Consider the following 17946-nt stretch of genomic DNA (forward strand, 5'->3'; position numbering starts at 1 on the left):
CAGGGAGAAGCGCAAAGCATATATGCTCAATCAATAGTTCAAGAGAAGAAAAATAGCAACATGTATATCCGAACACATTCCATTTTGGATTACTTTATAACAACATGACTAATATGACAGCTGCACATGCATGTTTGTGGTGCTTTTTATAGGTCCTGATTAAGCTGGTGTATGTATTGTGTTTTCAGAGCCTTGAAATGACCATAAGCAGAACCAAATAAAATTATATAAAAAATGCTAAGACAAAATGGGAACTTTGTAGCAAAGCCTGATGTTTCAGACAACTGAAGTTTGCTGGAGGTATTACATTAGGCGAGACTTTATAAATCCTACCAATTGCTAACCTGATGGTGCGTGCGGCTGGCCACCGTTAATGGTCCCTTAGCTTGATCTGCACTACTTTTGTCTGACGAGTCGATGCCTGACGGGCCGCCCGGCATGCATGTAGCACCTCAGTCCTAGGTTGCTGTACACGCCCTGGCCTCACGTATACCCAGGTTGTGCGCGTACACGTGCCACAGCTCGACGCTGCTGGAAGCAGGGGCAGGCGTCGCCGTCGAAACTGCGGAAACCTCCAGCCAAAAATATGCATGTGCGCACGCACCGCGCGCGTTGATCGATGAGCATCGGCCGAGCCTGCAGGTAGCTAGTAGGCCTCGAGCTGCCGCTGACAGATAGCTAGTAGGTCTCTGGGAGTCCGGCCGCCCCGCTACCGGGCGACCGGTTCTCTAGGGACCGGAACGTAATTTTTTCGCAAAATTTTTTGCAGATAAGTTCTTGCCGTCCGGCAGCGGGGCGACCGGGTGCCGGCCGTCCGGCAGCGGGGCGATCGGGTGCCGGCCGTCCGGCAATGAGGCGGTCGGGGTATATTCTTATAAATTTTGAAAATGAAAATATATTTTTGTAAAAAACGAAAATAAAAAATAAAAAAACCGCTCGTCTCCCTCCCCGGCTCCACCTGTGGGTTGTGGCCTGGTTCCGATCGCTCGCATCGCATCCCTTCCCCGGAACCTCGGCGTCCTCCTAACTCCCATTCGCCTCGAGGCTCCCTCCACCTCCTCCTCGTCCCACCGCTTCCGCAAAAGCACAGCAGCTGTTGGCCCTGTGGATGGTGCGACATCTGCTTCGTGCGCCGAGGGTGTTCGATGGAATGATCCGCCCGAGAGAGGTAGCCAGTGGATCTTCTCTGTGCATAATTTACTACAACTCTCGAATTTTGATGTATTATAGTGTCGGACTATCAGTTTTCCATAGGGCGCTGGACTGAAAATATGTCCTGCTGCGAGCAAGATTGAAGAGTCGGGGAGTGTGCTTTTTGTAGTTTTGGGTGCTCTGTATCTCGTTCCCCATTTATGATCTAACTAGAAAAGCCACGCGGCAACGGCCAGTGATATTCTATAGATGGATTGATCTTGTTTATACCGGTTTTCACTGGTGGTGTTTTTTTTAAGCTAGTTGTCGATGCCTTTAGGAAGGGAGGAGAAGATAACGCCACTGGCTTGTTTTGGGAACTTTGTTTAGTATCTAACAAATTAATTGATAATGTTTGTGTGCATTTGTGTCTGCACTGGTTTCTGTGAATTTGTGTCTGCTAATAATTACAGTACTAAAATAGAAAAGTAAGCTAGTTACGACGCTACGTCAAGCATGAATCAAGATAGCTAAGCATCAGGATGTACCACAGTTATGCAAAGAGGAGTAAATGCAAAACTGGAAGTGATACGACGCTATGTTATTGATGTGCGGTTGGCCACACGTATACTGTGTCCAGTGCCTATATACACATGAGAAACCTAATTTTCATTTTAACTTCCATTAATGATAGTTCTTAACTATCAGTTCCTATAAACCAGGAATTCTATAATTGCGCAAAATGCAATGTTTCAAAAGGCCGATAGCCGGATACATGCATAAATAGTAGTATTTCAATTCAAAGTGCCGCATGAGCATCCAGATTCTGATAAGCCTTGTAATTCTAGTTTGAGATGAAAATCCATTTTAACAAACATTGTAATACGCAACCATTTGTACCTTTTCTCGAGAAGCTATATCCAGTAATAAATACAAATTAATGATAAAGCAACTGGGCGTGCAACGGGTGCGTGGGGCGACGGCAGCAGCAGCCAACAGCCAGCAGGCTGGCAAGACGGGCGGGGGGCTAGGGCGTCGGGCGAGACGTGGGTGCCGGGGGGAACGTCTGGTTGATTAATTTGGACCCTGTGTGGGCCGGCGGTGGCAGACGAGAGGTGGGCTGAGTTTTTTTGGCCCAACAGCAGCGAAGCCTCCGGCGGCGAGGTGCGCCGCTGCTCCAGTGCTCCTGCCGCAGCCGCCACCTTCTTCCCCACCGCCGGCCGCCCTCGATTCATCGTCTCCGGTGAGGTTCCCTTCAATTCCTCGCAAAGAGAGCTTCCCCTTCCTCTCCTCGATCGATTCCGGTCCTCACCCGGCCGATTCCCCTTCCGCAGGTCCTCTCAGCGGAGCTCCATCGCCACCGTCGCCGGACGCCGTCTCCCCGCCTCCTGGCCGGTGAGCTTCACCGCGCTCTTGGGCAGCTGGTGCGCACGCGCAGCCGGCATCCACTCGCCTCCTGGCCGCGTACCCCGCCGACCGCCGCGGCGTCGCGCGGCGCGCACCTCGCGGCACGGGCCGCGCTCCCGCGCCGGGTCAACGCAGCGGGCCGGACACGAACGAGGGTGGCAAGGCAGTGGCGGGCCAGCGGCAGAGCAGGGGCGGCAGGGGGCGGAGCGCTGCGGCGGGGCTCGGGCGGGGGAGGCGGGCTCAGGAGGAGGCGGGGGATTCCCATGGCCGTTGGATGGCCCCGATCCGACGGCGGCTGCTTTTCTGGGCGACGTGGCCCTCTGAGGTGCCAGAGAATTCCCTAGGGTCGGACGGCGTTTCGTGTTTTAGAGATTGCCTCTGAGTTTCGGGAAGATATTTCATTCCATGATGGGCACGGTTTTAATGCGACTATGATTCAGGATGAGTTCTTATGGACAAATAAGAAAACCTTATTAAATTACTGGTCATGCTAACTTCAAAAATATTAATGTTTGCAGCTTTCAATAAAACAGAAATGAAACCTGGGGCTATTATCACTGGAATAGTGTTCAGTGCATAATGTAAGTGTCATGCTAAATTCAGCTTGCACAGCCCAAGATGTTAAACCAGGAACTCCGTTTGTTTCAGTTCCACGATTATTTTTCCATTTTTTTGTTTTATTTCCAACCATTTGTAATTAGAATTTAAAATATTTTCTCATGCTAATGTCAGCTGAACTTATGTTACTTTTTTGATAGATCTTATTTTACAGGATGTGATTTGCTAGAAGAAGGTGCACCAAATTGTGATGAGTATCATATTGTTGTCACAATGCCTTAATTTGGTGTTTCTTTCAGCCACACCATTCAATGGTCTGATAAGTTTCTGAAGATTGAAGGTAAACAAACCTGAAACATTCTTAGTTCAGTCTGCAGAAAATATGATGTACTCTTAGCAACTGGCAAGGATCCAATGATTTTCCTTTTGCGAGTAACAAATTCCATCGGTGAAGTTTGCCTTCAAGTAAAACCCAGAGCTTGCCGACAGCTGGCTTGCTTGGATGGGCATTTGGTTTAACCGTCATGCTACAAGTCAGTGTGGCAGATCTCTTATTTCTGTATGCTTGGGACTTCATTTTCGTGCTCGATCTTTTTGTAACAAGCTCAACAATGGAATTGCCCTAAAGGATAAAAGGCTTGTTAGGTTTGACAGGAATTTGATTGACATGTTTGCACTACATGTACTTTTGCAACAATGTGCGAAGAGGAGGTGCCTCTTGATTGGGAAAGGCTGCCATGGTTTAGCCGTCCATTTAGGTCTGGAAACTGATACTACCACGTGCAATATTCTGATCAACTTGTACACAAAATGTGGCATGAATGATTGTGCCCGTCGTGTTTTTGATACAATGCCTTTCAGAAGCATAGTCTCATGGAATACCATGATTGCTGGGTATACTTGCAATGGAAATGATTTACAAGCTCTGAAGCTTTTTTCAAAGATGCATGAAGAAGGGATACAGATGAGTGAATTTACCTTATCCAGCACCCTCTGTGCATGTGCTGCAAAATTTGCTACCGTAGAATGCAAACAATTGCACACTATTGCCATCAAGCTAGCATTGGACTCCAATAGTTTTGTTGGAACTGCAGTTCTTGATGTTTATGCAAAGTGTAATATGATTAATGATGCATGCTTGGTTTTTGAGAAAATTCCTGAGAAAACTGCAGTTACATGGAGTACATTCATTGCAGGACTCGTGCAAAATGGTCTTCATGAAGATGCATTGTGTTTATTCCAGAGGTCACTAAGGGAAGGAGCACAATTTTCTGAATTCACTCTTTCTGCTATACTCAGTACATGTGCAAGCCTAGCATTGATGATTGAAGGAATACAGCTTCATTCAGTTACTTTCAAGTATGGTTTTCATGGTAATTTTTTTGTGGCATCATCTCTCGTGGATGTCTATGCAAGTTGTGGGAAGATTGAGGAAGCCTATCTAATATTTTATGATATGAAACACAAGAATGTAGTTCTGTGGAATGCAATGATTACTAGTTTTACTAGGCATGGCAATTTTTGGGAAGCAATGATTCTGTTTGAGAAAATGCAGCAGGCAGGGATATCTCCAAATGAAGTTACTTATGTCTCCATGTTGTCAGTGTGTAGTCATGCAGGTTTAGTTGAAAAGGCCCGCTGCTACTTCAGCCTGCTAATATCTGATCAGACTGTCGAACCTAATGCCCTTCACTATTCTTGCATGGTAGATGTTTTGGGGCGATCTGGGAGGACTGATGAGGCTTGGGAACTGATTCAACAAATGCCATTTGAGCCAACTACTTCTATGTGGGGATCTTTGCTTGGATCATGCCGTAAGTACAGAAATATTGGATTAGCCAAACTAGCAGCTGAACAGCTTTTCAAACTGGAACCACAAAATGGAGGGAACCATGCTTTGCTTTCAGATGTATATGCGGCCAGTGGAAACTGGGAGAATGCTGTGTTGGCAAGGAAATACCTGAATGATAGTGGCGCAAAGAAAGACATGGGGTCAAGTTGGATCTATGCAGCTCATATTTTTGGTTGTGAACAAAAAGAGGAGCTGTTTGTGCAGACTGCCATTCCTTAATTAAGATTGCAAATGGCATTGGTCATGGTCAGAGATATCAATTTCACCATTTTAAGGATTGACGTGTTATTATGACGACTTTTGGTAATTGATTGCTAAATGAGGGATGGCAACAATTTATTTCTGGCACTGTGTTCTTATCATATAGTAAATTCTAAATTGTTGCCTTGCGGTAGTCTCTATATTGAAGATAAATGTCAGTACTTGTGCTGATAGCTTTGTTATTCAAGCCAATATTGTCATTTTGTGGCCCCATTTAGTGTGACATCAACACTATCATTTGAACGTTAATAGCATATCAAAGGCTGAGTTGAGTCGCTTATTATCATAATAGCTAGTGTGACCTACAGTAATGAAGTATATCTTGTACAGTGCTTTTGTAAGCCAATGTTTTTAGCAATGAAATATTTGTTTGTGCAGAGCTGTGCATGGAAAGTGGATGCACGATTTGTTGAGTTTATAGAAAAGGCCTCTTATAGAAATGCACATGAAAGGATGATTTCTTCTATTCCTGTCTTCCTCGTTATCTTTCCAGTTCACAGTGAACTCTCAAAGGGGTATGTTCACTAGTCACATAATTTTCATGAAACTTTTTTATCAGTTTTCTCTATTTAATAAGTAAACATTATGTAAAACATACAAAAAATAAACAAAGTTTTGATATGTTATACCTTCGATCTCTTATGACAGCTTGAGCATAGTTTGGTACAACATGGCATATCTTAGGTCCTAAAGAGCCTCCATTGGTCCACCATCAGCCCATGTTTACATCTGTCTCTCCAGAAAAGTACTGTTTTCGTCAAAAGAGCTGGTGTCTAGAACCACTAGCAGGTACTGAGGAAAGGGCAAATAATTGACACTGGAGATTATGACTATTCATCAGGTTAGTCATTTCTTGTGGACCAACTATATTCTTGTTCATGGGGCTCCTTGAAGTCATTGGCCTCATGTGGCTGATGCCCCTGATGGGTATATCATAGCATTTTGTAGGTCCGACCAGTTTCATGAGCCAGACCTCTGGTACCTCCCGGGACTTAATTCACTCATGTGATGCTTCTTAATCTCCCTCCCTCCCTCTCTCTCAAAAGTAGTGTGTCATTGCACTCTCATCTCGGTTTTTTCTCAGCTAGTAATGGTCACCTCACCATTGCCTGTTTAGCATTGGACATTGCCATACAGTATTTCTTGGTTTTCCTGGCTGATCCTCCATGTGCCTGTGTATTTTTATCCAATAAAAGTGGCTTTGGAAAGGAACTAGGGTTCTTCTGGTTATAAAAGAGTTGTTTACTTTGTCAGACAAAGAACTACATATTTAGCTGGAGTGTACTTTTACGTGGATGACGTGATTAGTTTGTACTTTGTACTAGTTGCATCCATCCTTTGACAACTCATTTCTTTTGCATGAAAGAAACACTTCCTTTCCTTGGTATGTGTTGAGCATAGTAGGCGAGAGTCTACTTTACCATTATGGCCCTCACATGACGCTTTAGTTGTAGTGATTCAGATAATATTATCTGGTGTTCAAAGGTGTTAATCATGTAACCCTGGAGTGCCTCGGATAAGGTTCATGTCTGGTCATTAGGGAAAGCCTCCGCTTCTGCACATGGCTCCTGTTCTCGGTCGCCAGCAGCAGACAGGAAATCCTGCTGGTGATACGGTAGTTAACCTATATGTTTAATCATCATTACCACAGTTGCTGCTGCTACATTCAGATGAATGTGAAACCTGCATCCTAGTTATTTTTCCCCTAATCAGCACAGTATTCTAGGACCTTGTTTATGTTTTAATAGGATTCTCATCATCTAGCACTTGCACTGCAAATTGACTAGTTATATATCCTCTATCTCTCAGGCTACTTGCAACTGCAGAGGTCTTTACACTGATGTGCTCTCATACCCTATTAGGTGACCTAAGGTAAGAGGCTGTCACTCTAGATTCTTCATGCACTTTGTTTAAATGTGCTTGTGTTTCACAAGTGGACACGAAGGCAGTGCACATTTTTTCTTACAGCTAGCTACAGCCTTGCCTTAATTATAAGAGTTGATCGGTGCCACATCAGCTTGGTTAGGCCGGGTTTCTCCAGGCACCTACCACTGCTCTGAATTATATTGACCAGCCGGCTGGCCGGCCAAAAGAGCAGTTTGTAACCTGTGGTTTAGCCTCGTACAAGCCTTTCCGACGTAGGCAGTCAGGCAACAAAAGGCAGGGACAGTCACAGATCTGCGTCCATCTTTTGATACGTGCTGCTGGGAATCTTGCTGGTTATTGGAGCTTAGTGCCCCTTCCCTGTCTGAAACCTGCCTCTAAGACTGTCAGCTTGGCCAGCCCTTTTTCTATCCTATTAGGGCGAATTGAGCCCACTTGGACGCTGAAACTTTTGGTGAGCCTTTCCTTCCCGAGGGAACAAAAAGGTGGAGACCGCCCATTGATAGTCTAGTGAGGGATCGGAACATGGAAATCCCCAGATGTCTTCATCGCCTGGGGCACATTGCTTCTTTAATATTTCTTGGTCATCTATGAGTTTTCACCCTGTTGTTTGGTTTGGTTGTCTGGAGGAGGTGAAATGCCATTGCACATCCATCACCTTGCTTGGATTGCCCCTTGAGGTGAAAGCATTGGTTGGATTGGTTGTATGAAGTAGACAGGTAGCGTAAAAAGCATTGAAACAATTGACTGCATCAGCTTTCGCCTTCGGCTATTTACAGTCGTCTTTCTTTTACTTCTTTTAGGTATCATTCTGTACCTTTTTTCCTTACTACTTCAAATGAAATTGAGCTCTATGGTATGGGATTAAATAGTTTGACTTTCCCTATTTATACTCCTGTTAAAAAAGATAAAAGGATATATTTTTTAATCTTTGTTGACGTTAAAAAAAGAGTGCTTGAAGCTGCTAGAACGGCAGAAAATTCTCAAGGAGAGAACCAAGTCTCCATAAGGATATTTCTTTGTTCCTTGAAGGAGGCAGGGAGCTGAGGAGAAGATAGATACATCAACTTCATGCATCCAGTTTGTTCTTGGGCCCACCCACATCTCACATACTCCTACTACAGATGACAAACACATACACACATGCATGTAGGCAGGCATGTCCTTTTGTTTTTTTTCATGTGTGTCACCATCCCTCACTCCCTCAGTCTCTCTACCTCTCCTTTTCAACCTGATGTTTCCTGAAACCTCCAACTAGCTACTACCTGCTGCTGCAGCTGCAACGGGCCCGGCTCGACCCGTACTGCACGTAGGGTTTCTGGAAGGCAACAAGAAAGAAAAGGGGCATTCCTGGGTGACGGAAGGAAGATTGCCCGGGAAACAAGGGATCTCTTTCACTCCCTTCCTTTTCATTCCACAGGTCAATTCAAACCTGTCACTCAGTACAGACAGACTACAGAGCAGTAGTAGTGGTAGGCTGGTAGCTAGTTTCTTCATTGCTGGTTCTGGTTGTAAGGATTCTGCAAGCATGGCCTCAGATCTCCTTCTTCTGTCCTATGAACTGCCCCTGTTGACAAGAAAATAGAAGATACTAAGTTTTCACTTAATTATTAATTTGAGCAAGGAAAGTGGTGGTAGTTGATTTCGATTGATTCTACCAGTTTCAGGTATGATGCAATAACTGAAACTCGGCGATATTTGTAGCACTAACCAGTAATTTGGCACTGTGGACACTGCAGCGTAAGGGCTCTGGTGCAAATAGCCGTACATTGCCGTCGCCGCCTCCGCCTCCGGCTCTGGCTCTGGGCCACAGTCGAGGTTCACGCCGAACAGCCGGAGCTTCCTCGACGGTGCTGTAGGCGTGCCGCTGCTCTTGGCGTCCGCCTCGCCTGCAATCATCCACGAGAAATATGTTCAAAAAATCATCCACGGGAAATGGGGTAAGCCACATGATCTCTTTGATCCTTTTTCAGTTTTTCACCTTTGCTAGCATCGCGTTGATCATTAAAGTGTTCTGTTTTTGGATACGTTAATTATATACCTGCGTGTGCCATGTCGCTATGGTAGGCGTAGGGGCTGGCCGGGCTGGTTGGGTACGACGATCCCGACGTGCTGTAGCACATCGGGCTCCAAGGTTGCTGCTCGCCGGGGTTCAGAGCAGGTGCCGGGGCGCGCACGGGCGGTGGAGGCGTCGGCGTTGGTGCTGCGCTCTCGCCACGGCGCCTGCAGCCGATGAAGAGGCGGTCGCCGACACCAAGGCCGCCGCGCACCCGCTCGAAGCACACGACGTCACCGGCGTCGAGGCGCTTCTCCTTCACGTACCGGCTCCAGCCCTTTGTGAGCACGTAGCTCTGGCTGCTGGTCCAGTACGAGTACCGGAACCTCCACGGCTTGCCGGCCTCGTCCTCGAAGGCCAGCAGCAAGCCCTTCTCGCTGCCATCGCCGCCGCCGACCCCACCAGCGCTGCCAAGGGGGAAATACCTCTCCGCGTGCTGCTTGGGGATCACCAGCCTGTTGAGCTTGCCCACGTCGCTGGGCGTCAGAGGCTTCTCGAACAGGTGCTCCCTCTCGTACTGGTGCTGGTGGTAGTGCAGGTTGGTGTACATGGTCACCCCCCACGGCCACGCATGGGGGTGCCCCTGGGCAAGATGGTGCATGGCCATTGTTGATCTTGAACTTCTTAGTCTGGAGGAAGGCTAACTAGCTAGAGGTGGAAGAAGAGAGGTTCTTCAGTTCTTGCCTAGCTCACGCAGAAAAGTTTGGCAGTGGGAAGAGGCGGGGAAGAGAGGCAGTGGACCAGTGGTGGTGTGGTGATGTGTTGTGTTGTGTAGAGGGAGGCATGCATATGTCATGGCCGGCCATTTATAGCCAGCCTCCCAAGTAGTAAAACCACCAGTCTAGATGGTCAGGAAGGGGTGTACATGTAATGTACTATTGATAATACTTCCATGGTGGGAATACATGCATGATGAGTAGGAGACTCATGGGAGGTCTTGGTGCAGGTGCATTTGATCTTGAGGAGAGAGAGAGGCATTTCTATTATTTTAACCTAGGTAGACAGGAAGAATCAAAGTGAGGGAAGGGTTTCAAAGGTGATGAGATTAGAATATGTAGGTCCAGTGTAGTCGATGAGGAATGATCAGGTGGTGGTACTTAAAAGTTGGCGCCTGGACATTGTGGCCTAATCACAGCCATGCAGGGGGCCGGGACATGGCAGGCCCTACCATTGCTTTCCATGTGCGAGGGGTGGTTGGGGCCTATACATGACCACTGTCCTGATGAACTCCCCAGTTTTATTTCATTTTTTTAACCTCTTTTCTTGCTTGCAGAAGGGATCCTGGCTCCTGGTGTTTCAAGCCATTCAATTTCCAATTGGCTTTGGGAAGGTGCAAGACAGCCAGCCAGTCCCGGTTACCATCTCAATTTCCCATAACATCCTGTCTCTTCTGTTCCTCTCTCCATATACAGTTTGGTAGAGGTGGATTAACCCGAAGAGATAGATGGATTGACAGGTTTTGCTGGCCTGCCTGCCTCTAGCCCTCTACTCCTACCAGGCACCAGCAGCCTCAGTTCATCCTTGTGGTGGCCACTTGGAATATCTGAGGCCTGAGGAGCTGGTAGGCAATAACTTGCTTGTTCTTGAGGGCACTAGTGGCCTTTGTGAGATAGTAGATGTGACATTTGAGGTGTATGCATTGCATGGGCTCTGAGCCAGCTCTAATTATCATGCACCATCTTGTACTGGAACCAGCCACTTCTTTTTCGTCTCAGATTCAACACCATCAAGGGCTCAGTCAGGCCTGTCCCATTGAAGGCTTGGCTGACCACCCCTCCCCACCGGAGGACAAGACTTGCAAGCGAGGGAGCTGGCTTTTGGTTGGATTCTTATTACCCCCATGAATTGAATTGCCTGCAGGATGCTGCTGCATTATTCCCATTCAAACCATCGGTTCAGGACGACCTGCCCCGGCCTCCTCCTGGCCTGTGGCCTGGTCCGGACCCTGCCTGCACTGCTAGCTGGGAGTGTTGAACATGGTGGCTGGTGATCGAGGCTTGCGTGGGGGCAAAGCGATTGGCCCTCACCACGGCCCTGCCTCCTCCTGCTCGTGCTTGGATCGATGCCTCCCTCCCCTGCTGCTGCAGATTAGCGGTTGTTATTACCATGCATCATCGCCATTTGGGAGGCACCTCGTCTTGTTGGAAGATTGGCGTACAGGACACCAGATGATCTGTTCCTGGCATTTTTAATGGCGGATCTGTATCAGATCCCGTAAACTATTGGGGATGAAATCGGCCATGTCGCTTTGCTTGCTTCTTTGGAGACAGGTATTCCATCACATGTTTCTGAACTGAGCAGTACGTGGTTAGATGCATTGTTCTTGCACTAATGCGTGCTTATGTTTGAGTATTATTCAGCATGTCAACCTTTGGAGAAACCGGAGGGGCCATGAGGGAAGGCTGTTGCTATTATATCAGCTGGTACTGTACTGTCCAGAATCCAATCATAACGGTGTGCTAACGGATCTCAAAAAACTAATCTCTCCCTGTTCATCTCATTTCATTTGATATTTCTCTGACATTATTGGATCACTTAATCGGATATTGGTAATTTGACCGGTCATATTTTCTTCTACTATCAACACCTGCAGGAAAATGGGAAGTGTATAATTTACCATCTCACGTGGCATTGGCATATACTAGTGTGCGGTCTCTTGCCTAGCTGTCGCTGGGGCTACAGGTTCCCAAACGCCAAAGTAAATCTTGCACTGAAATGGGAAACAAGATCAAAGATTGGACCTGCACCAGAGATCCCTTGCTCCATCTCCAATTTCCAACAAGTTCGCGAATCAGGTGATACATATTTTTGTCCTCCAGTTCATTCCACAGCATTACTGCTGTGCAACACCAACCCCTGGTCCTCATAGTTCCTCCACCCATTAATCCCCTAGCAATCCCTAGAACTTATGCTGTGCTCTTCTTTCCTGCGTGCATGCACATAGAGATGCGCAATAAACAAGCCTGATGCTCCCTTGCTCAGCCACTAGCAGCTAGATGCACTATAATATGTGCTAATTAGTGTGCTTAGAGACTAGTAGTAATTGTTAATTGCACACATATGCTTGGACTAAACTATGAGTACGTCTATGTTTAGCATCTCCATGGTGCATCATGCATGCACGATTGAGTTCACGTTGGCAGGTTTTGTTGTGGAATCTTGTCAAGAAAAGTCATCAGGGTTACTCGATTGCAGCTCCACCCAAATAATGAGGGTCCTAATTTGGAAAACCTTAAACACTCCAGTTTTTACCGGAGGGTTTCCATAGCGGATGCATATGCAATTTGAAGTTGCAGCATTGCATTGTTTATGTTTAACTTCTTTTTCCCGAGAAATCCATTTATACAGACTTGATCACAAATTTTCAGTAGTAGGCATGTTCTTCAGAAGAGAGACACTAGTAGGGGTAGACTTGGAATTGTTTATCACTACTGACAGTTGGGATGCACTTGCAGGCCCCTAAACTTTGACCAGGATTCAAGATCCAGTCCAGCATACTTTTACCTGATTTCATTGAGTAATCGCCCATCGTTGAAGGAGGTATCGATCGGCAACATGGACCGGACCGCAGCCGCATCATTGGAACCCCGTCAGCTGATCCGCAGCACAACACATCGAGATACCGCATGGGGCTCATCAACCGGGGCGGGGGAGCTTGTGAAGTGTGTCCAAGTGCGTATCCTATTCGAGCGTGACCACGAGGCAGGGCAGCCACGGCGCGGCCGGCCGGGCACAGGCAGCTTGTTTTTCTAGCTTCTCTCCTCCTCGCAGCGCAGCTAAGCAAGCTCAATCATGCAGCTCACCTGCCCAACAATCTTTTCTCCGTGCACATGAGCGGCTTGGTTTCTTATGCAGGGGAATTGAATTGAATACCGGGGCGAGGTGGAGATGAGGGGACACATGCTAATGCCCCCTCCCCTGCTTATGTTATTCCTGCGGCTCCGCTGCTTTCCATGAGAGGCCACGTCTGTCTTGCCTGCCTGCCTGCTTGCTTTCCTTCCTTCATGCAGGACTGGTGTGCCTGGTGCGGCGGAGGATGCAGGAGGGCTCCATCGCCGTGACGGACGTGGAAAGGATTATAGTAACCAGGTATGTATCTTTACATGGCTGATGGTAACATTAGTTTAAGTAAGGATTATAATTATATATATAATATATAGTGGCGGTCTCTCTCTCTCTCTGGCTCTTATCATCTTATGTGTAAGCATGCATGCATCAGCTTATTAGTGAGTGTTAATTCTGCGGATGAATAATTATTAGGACGATGACTAGTGCATTTCTAAGATACATACACATCCTAATATATGCAAAAATAAAATCTTGCTGATTCTTCTAGCTAGTGAACGCTTAGCTTCTTGTAGATCCTATTTGTGTTCGTTCGGTGGCATGATCATGAATAATACTTTGTTGTGGACGTACTGTACTGTGGACTAGCTACTTGCAGGTGCTGGGAGGTGGTGCCATGTGTAGAACCAGTTGCAGGAGCTAGCGCTGGTCCAACATCTCGCAGCTGTCGTTTTACGCGCAGCTGCCTAAATTTCCGCACCGGGCGGCAGCTAAACTCGTGATCTTTTGGGCAGATCTTTGCGGATGCGTGCGCGGGGGGGAGGCGCACAGTGCAAATAAACAGTGCAGTGCGAGGAGCAGATGTCCATGCCTTGCCTGGTGCCTGCCCACCCCACCAGATTGGAGCTCGCCTTTCCTCTTGCGCACCGGACAGCGCCGTGACGTGATAGAGAATGCCAGGCCAGGCCAGGAGCCGAGCGAGCCGGCAGGAGATTGATGACGATGATGATGGAGAGAGAGAAGGAACTGGCATGTTTTCTGAGGCCTTTTCACCCTCGGCAGAGGCCAATGGCCAGGGCCTGCAAGCATGGTGTCATGCTGGTGGTGTAGTAGTAGGTGCCCGGCCCGGCCGCTTTGTGTCAGCGTGAAAGGGCGCCTTTTGTGGTGTGGAGGGAGGGAGACAAAGCGGAAGCAAGGTCCTGATTACCACGACCCTAGGTAAAGCTGAGCACACCACAGCCTTATTTGACCGGCCGGTGCCTTACCTTTTTTTATTCGCATGATATTACTATTCACCTCGCAGTTGCAGGCACTAGTCTCTCCTATAATACGGCGCAGAGACAGCCACTGGCCGCCGGCCGGTCCGCACTGCACGACCGGAAAAAGGAGTGGCAGTAAAAAGCGGGTGGCTAATGTTGGAGTTGATCTCAAGGTCCAATTTAAAGATTGGGCCAAACCTCTTCACACGCCCTGATCGGGGACGTCCAGTCCGTTATGACTGGTGGGCCCCCGTTGCCAGTGCTATATAAGAACAAGAGGGGTTGGGGCACGGTACCCTAAGTTCACCGCCGCCACTTCCCCTCCGATATCCCGATCCGATCCCGGGAGCGCTTGGCCGACGGGAAGACGGGAAGCTACACCAGTGCCGCCACGCGACGTCCACCACGACGATCCGATCTGCTGCTCCCATCCCCGGACAGTGCCGGTGGAGAACCGAGGGGTACCACTTCCCACGCCGACCTTCGCCGCCGCCGGACGCCCTCTTCTCCGACCCGGAGTTCGCCGCCGCTGTCGGAGTCATGACTGCTCCGAGCTCCAGCGCCTCCACCCCGCCGCCCAGCACCGGCGGATCTGGTCTACCCTTTGCCTCACTCTCTCTCTCTCTCTCTCTCATTTATGTAATAGATCTAGGGAAGAACCTTTTTACTTGTGTATTCATGTCAAGAACGTGTGCATGTGCCTGATCTATGTGCACAGAGAAGGATCCTTGTGTATCTCTAGAATATCAGAATTCAACAATGGTATCTATCACCGATCTATGCACTAGATCGAGTGTTTTGGGCACTGAAAAGCATTTAGAAGGAGGGGATTCGTTCGAATCAAGAAAACCCAGACTCGAATTTTAGATCGAAGAATCTCCAGAAACCCTAACCCAAGAACAGAACCCGCGGGAGGGGGGCGAACTCACCTTCCCGAACCGCCGCGCTCGCGCGGATCAGAAGCATCGCGCCATCATCGTGCGCGCCACAGAACCCCCACCGCCGCTCGCCGTCACGCGGGTTTTCGGCGGGATCCAGAACCGAGGCGCCACTCGCGGCCACCTCGACGGCCGCGCGCTCACCCTCGGGCGAGCGCGCCGGCGAGCGAGCCGCGGCACCGCCACCCTCGTTCCCCGTGCTGATCGCGCCGCGCCGCCATTGTCGGGCGACCGCCGCTCCGAGGAACCAGGAAGGAAGAAGCAAGAATGACCTAGGGTTTGGCCGGTCGACGTCCAGACGGCGGTTTTGATCAGCCGAGAATGAAGGCCGGTCGTCGAATCAGATCCGATGGCCAGCGCCATCCGGCCGGCGATTGGGCCACAATAGGCCCAAGAGGGAGCTGCGAGCGGGCCGTTTTCACGGCCCAGGCCCAGGTTGCGGCCTGGGCGCGCGGAGGGGCGCCCGCGCGGCTGTGGGCCGCGGGCCAAATTCGACCACGGGCCAAAAGAAGTCTGAGGATTTTCAAGTTTTTTCTAATTTCAAAAGCATTTTTTGGATATGTTTTGATGAATTTGAATACTACTTTGAATTTGCACCTAGTGTAAATTGTTTTAGAACCAATAACAAAGAAATATGCTTCTGAATATTTAGAATTTTTACATATTTCCGCTGCAAAGAATTATTACTGTTGTTTTCTCCATGTTAATTTGAACCAGCGAGATAATTGGCATAGAGAAATATAGAATTTGTTGTTGAATTTAGAGTTTTAGTAAATTATGATATTGTAATTTCTGACCAAAGTTGATATTGCAATATTATAATCTTGTCCAGAAATTACCTTATGCATTTTTTCTATATCTGCCAAAGGTGATTTAGATTTAATGCACAGAATATTGTATGTTTGAATTTTGACCAAAGTTAAATTTAAACATGCAATTATTGTTACCAAGAATTTATCCTCATTTTTCTAAATTTTACTTTCAGGCTTTATGTCATATGTGAATGAAATTCCAGAACTACATGGCCAAAATTATGGGAAATGGCACCAGAAACTAGAAATTGCGTTGGCAATGACTGAGATAGACTTGGCTGTCACAGTGCCAACACCTAAAGAACCAGAAAAGCCCGTGCGGGCCTAGAATGAAGCAGACGATGCATGGGCCATTCGTAAAAAGAACCATAATCGTACTATAATCCAACATGATATTGACAAGACACGTTGGAATACTTCCAACCGCAAGTGCCTGATGATCATAAAGTGGTCCATTTCAGACAATATAAAAGAAGCAATTCCAGAATGTACCACTGCTGCTGAGGATCTAGAAAGGGTGAAGAGTCCGTTCACTGGCTCTTCCAAGGCCTATGCTGCCACTTTGACAGAGCAGCTTGTGACCAAGAGATATACCGGCGGTGGCATTAGAGAACATATTCTAGAAATGAGCCACATTGCAAATAAGCTCAAGACAATGAATATGTCCTTACCAGAAGTTTTCGTTGTTCAGTTGGTGTTCAAGTCCCTTCCCAAGGACTTTGAGACTTTTAATGTCAACTACAACACTCAAACTGAAGAATGGAAACTAGAAAAGCTGCTTGCTATGTGCGTTCAAGAAGAAGACAGACTCAAGCACTCCAATGGTGGCCAGCTTGTTTTCAATGTCCAGCATAAGAAGAAGAACTTCCAGAACAATAAGAACTACCAGAACAAGAGGCCTTTCCCACCTGGTAGAAATCAGAGCGAGAGTGGTCCCTCCAACGCACCTCAGCAGAAAGATTGGTCTAACTTCCCAGTTGACAAAGACCAGTGCCTGAAGTGCAAAGGGAGAGGGCACTACAAGAGGGACTGCCCCGAGTTCCTGAAAGAGTTGCTAAGAAAGAGTGAGGACACCATTACTTTTGTAGATGAATCTCTGTATTTAAGTTATGATAAATCCACTTGGTGGATTGATTCTGGTGCAATTACTCATGTTGCTAATTTTTTACAGGGATCAAGTATGAGGAGGACCCTGCCAAGAGGTGCAAGAAGAATTAAAGTTGCAAACGGTGTAGGAGCTGAAGTCGAAGCCATTGCAGATTTTCACTTAGAATTATATAGTGGCTTTGTACTTTATCTTAGAGATGTTCTTTATGTACCGCCTTTGCAACGAAACTTAATAAGCATGTCTAAATTAGATGATGATGCTATTGCTTGTCATTTTGGTGATGGCAAGTGTGAGATACAAGTTAATTCAGAATGTGTTGGTCTTGCCTTCCGACAAGACAAATTATACTTGCTTTTATTATCTGAGAATGTGAATGCTGTATGTTCTGAGAATAAGAATGCCTCCTCATATGAGAATGTTACTAAGAAACGCAAACGAATTGATGCAATCTCGTCGAAATTATGGCATTGTTGTTTAGACCATATTTCGAGGGGGGATAGAGCTCTTAGTTAAAGCATCAATTCTTCTGCCATTAGAATTTTCTGAATTAGAACAATGTATTGATTGCATTAAAGGAAAGTTTGCTAAGAAAATAAAGAAAAATGCCAAACGTAGTGCAGGAATTTTAGAAATAATCCACACAGATATATGTGGACCCTTTCCTGTCACTACTGTGGATGACTATGATTCATTCATAACATTCACAGATGATTATTCACGTTATGGCTACATTTATCCAATTAAAGAACGATCGGAAGTGTTGGATAAATTCAAGATATTTAAAGCAGAAGTAGAAAATCAACATAATTTAAAAATCAAGATAGTAAGATCCGACCGTGGAGGGGAGTACTACGGTCGGCACACCCCATATGGAGGGGAGTACTACGGTCGGCA

General features: G+C 47.2%; 2 protein-coding genes across 17 annotated transcripts; one reads left to right on the top strand and one right to left on the bottom strand.

Annotated features, from left to right (window-relative positions):
• Positions 1 to 941: 941 nt before the first annotated feature.
• On the top strand, positions 942 to 14966 carry LOC120663619 (pentatricopeptide repeat-containing protein At5g04780, mitochondrial-like). Of its 15 annotated transcripts, none has more exons than XM_039942484.1 (12): positions 942 to 1168; positions 3297 to 5724; positions 5858 to 6050; positions 6148 to 6824; positions 7019 to 7081; positions 8833 to 9033; positions 11010 to 11419; positions 11510 to 11603; positions 11743 to 11944; positions 12605 to 13238; positions 13730 to 14153; positions 14239 to 14966. In XM_039942484.1, the coding sequence occupies exon 2, from the start codon at positions 3599 to 3601 to the stop codon at positions 5165 to 5167; it is 1569 nt and encodes a 522-aa protein (XP_039798418.1). In that variant the 5' UTR covers positions 942 to 1168; positions 3297 to 3598; the 3' UTR covers positions 5168 to 5724; positions 5858 to 6050; positions 6148 to 6824; positions 7019 to 7081; positions 8833 to 9033; positions 11010 to 11419; positions 11510 to 11603; positions 11743 to 11944; positions 12605 to 13238; positions 13730 to 14153; positions 14239 to 14966. The 15 variants fall into 15 exon arrangements, with proteins under 15 accessions (XP_039798418.1, XP_039798426.1, XP_039798422.1 ...); XM_039942492.1 differs by having other exon boundaries at positions 6148 to 6257; XM_039942488.1 differs by having other exon boundaries at positions 6148 to 6214.
• LOC120663620 (B3 domain-containing protein Os11g0156000-like) lies at positions 8074 to 10426 on the bottom strand. Of its 2 annotated transcripts, XM_039942498.1 has the most exons (3): positions 9135 to 10426; positions 8805 to 8982; positions 8074 to 8660 (listed from the first exon to the last, which is right to left on the bottom strand). In XM_039942498.1, exons 1-3 carry the CDS (start codon positions 9754 to 9756, stop codon positions 8648 to 8650), a joined length of 813 nt encoding a protein of 270 aa, XP_039798432.1. In that variant the 5' UTR covers positions 9757 to 10426; the 3' UTR covers positions 8074 to 8647. The 2 variants fall into 2 exon arrangements, with proteins under 2 accessions (XP_039798432.1, XP_039798431.1); XM_039942497.1 differs by having other exon boundaries at positions 8074 to 8982.
• Positions 14967 to 17946: the final 2980 nt, after the last annotated feature.

The sequence above is a fragment of the Panicum virgatum genome, chromosome 3N (assembly GCF_016808335.1).
Source record: "Panicum virgatum strain AP13 chromosome 3N, P.virgatum_v5, whole genome shotgun sequence".
Lineage (NCBI taxonomy): Eukaryota > Viridiplantae > Streptophyta > Magnoliopsida > Poales > Poaceae > Panicum > Panicum virgatum.

Coding starts and splice junctions, on each gene's coding strand:
- LOC120663620 (XM_039942497.1), bottom strand. CDS start 9,756: ATGGCCATGCACCATCTTGCCCAGGGGCACCCCCATGCGTGGCCGTGG. Junction 8,983..9,134: donor TAGCGACATGGCACACGCAG/GTATATAATTAA, acceptor GGATGATTGCAG/GCGAGGCGGACGCCAAGAGC.
- LOC120663619 (XM_039942484.1), top strand. CDS start 3,599: ATGGGCATTTGGTTTAACCGTCATGCTACAAGTCAGTGTGGCAGATCT.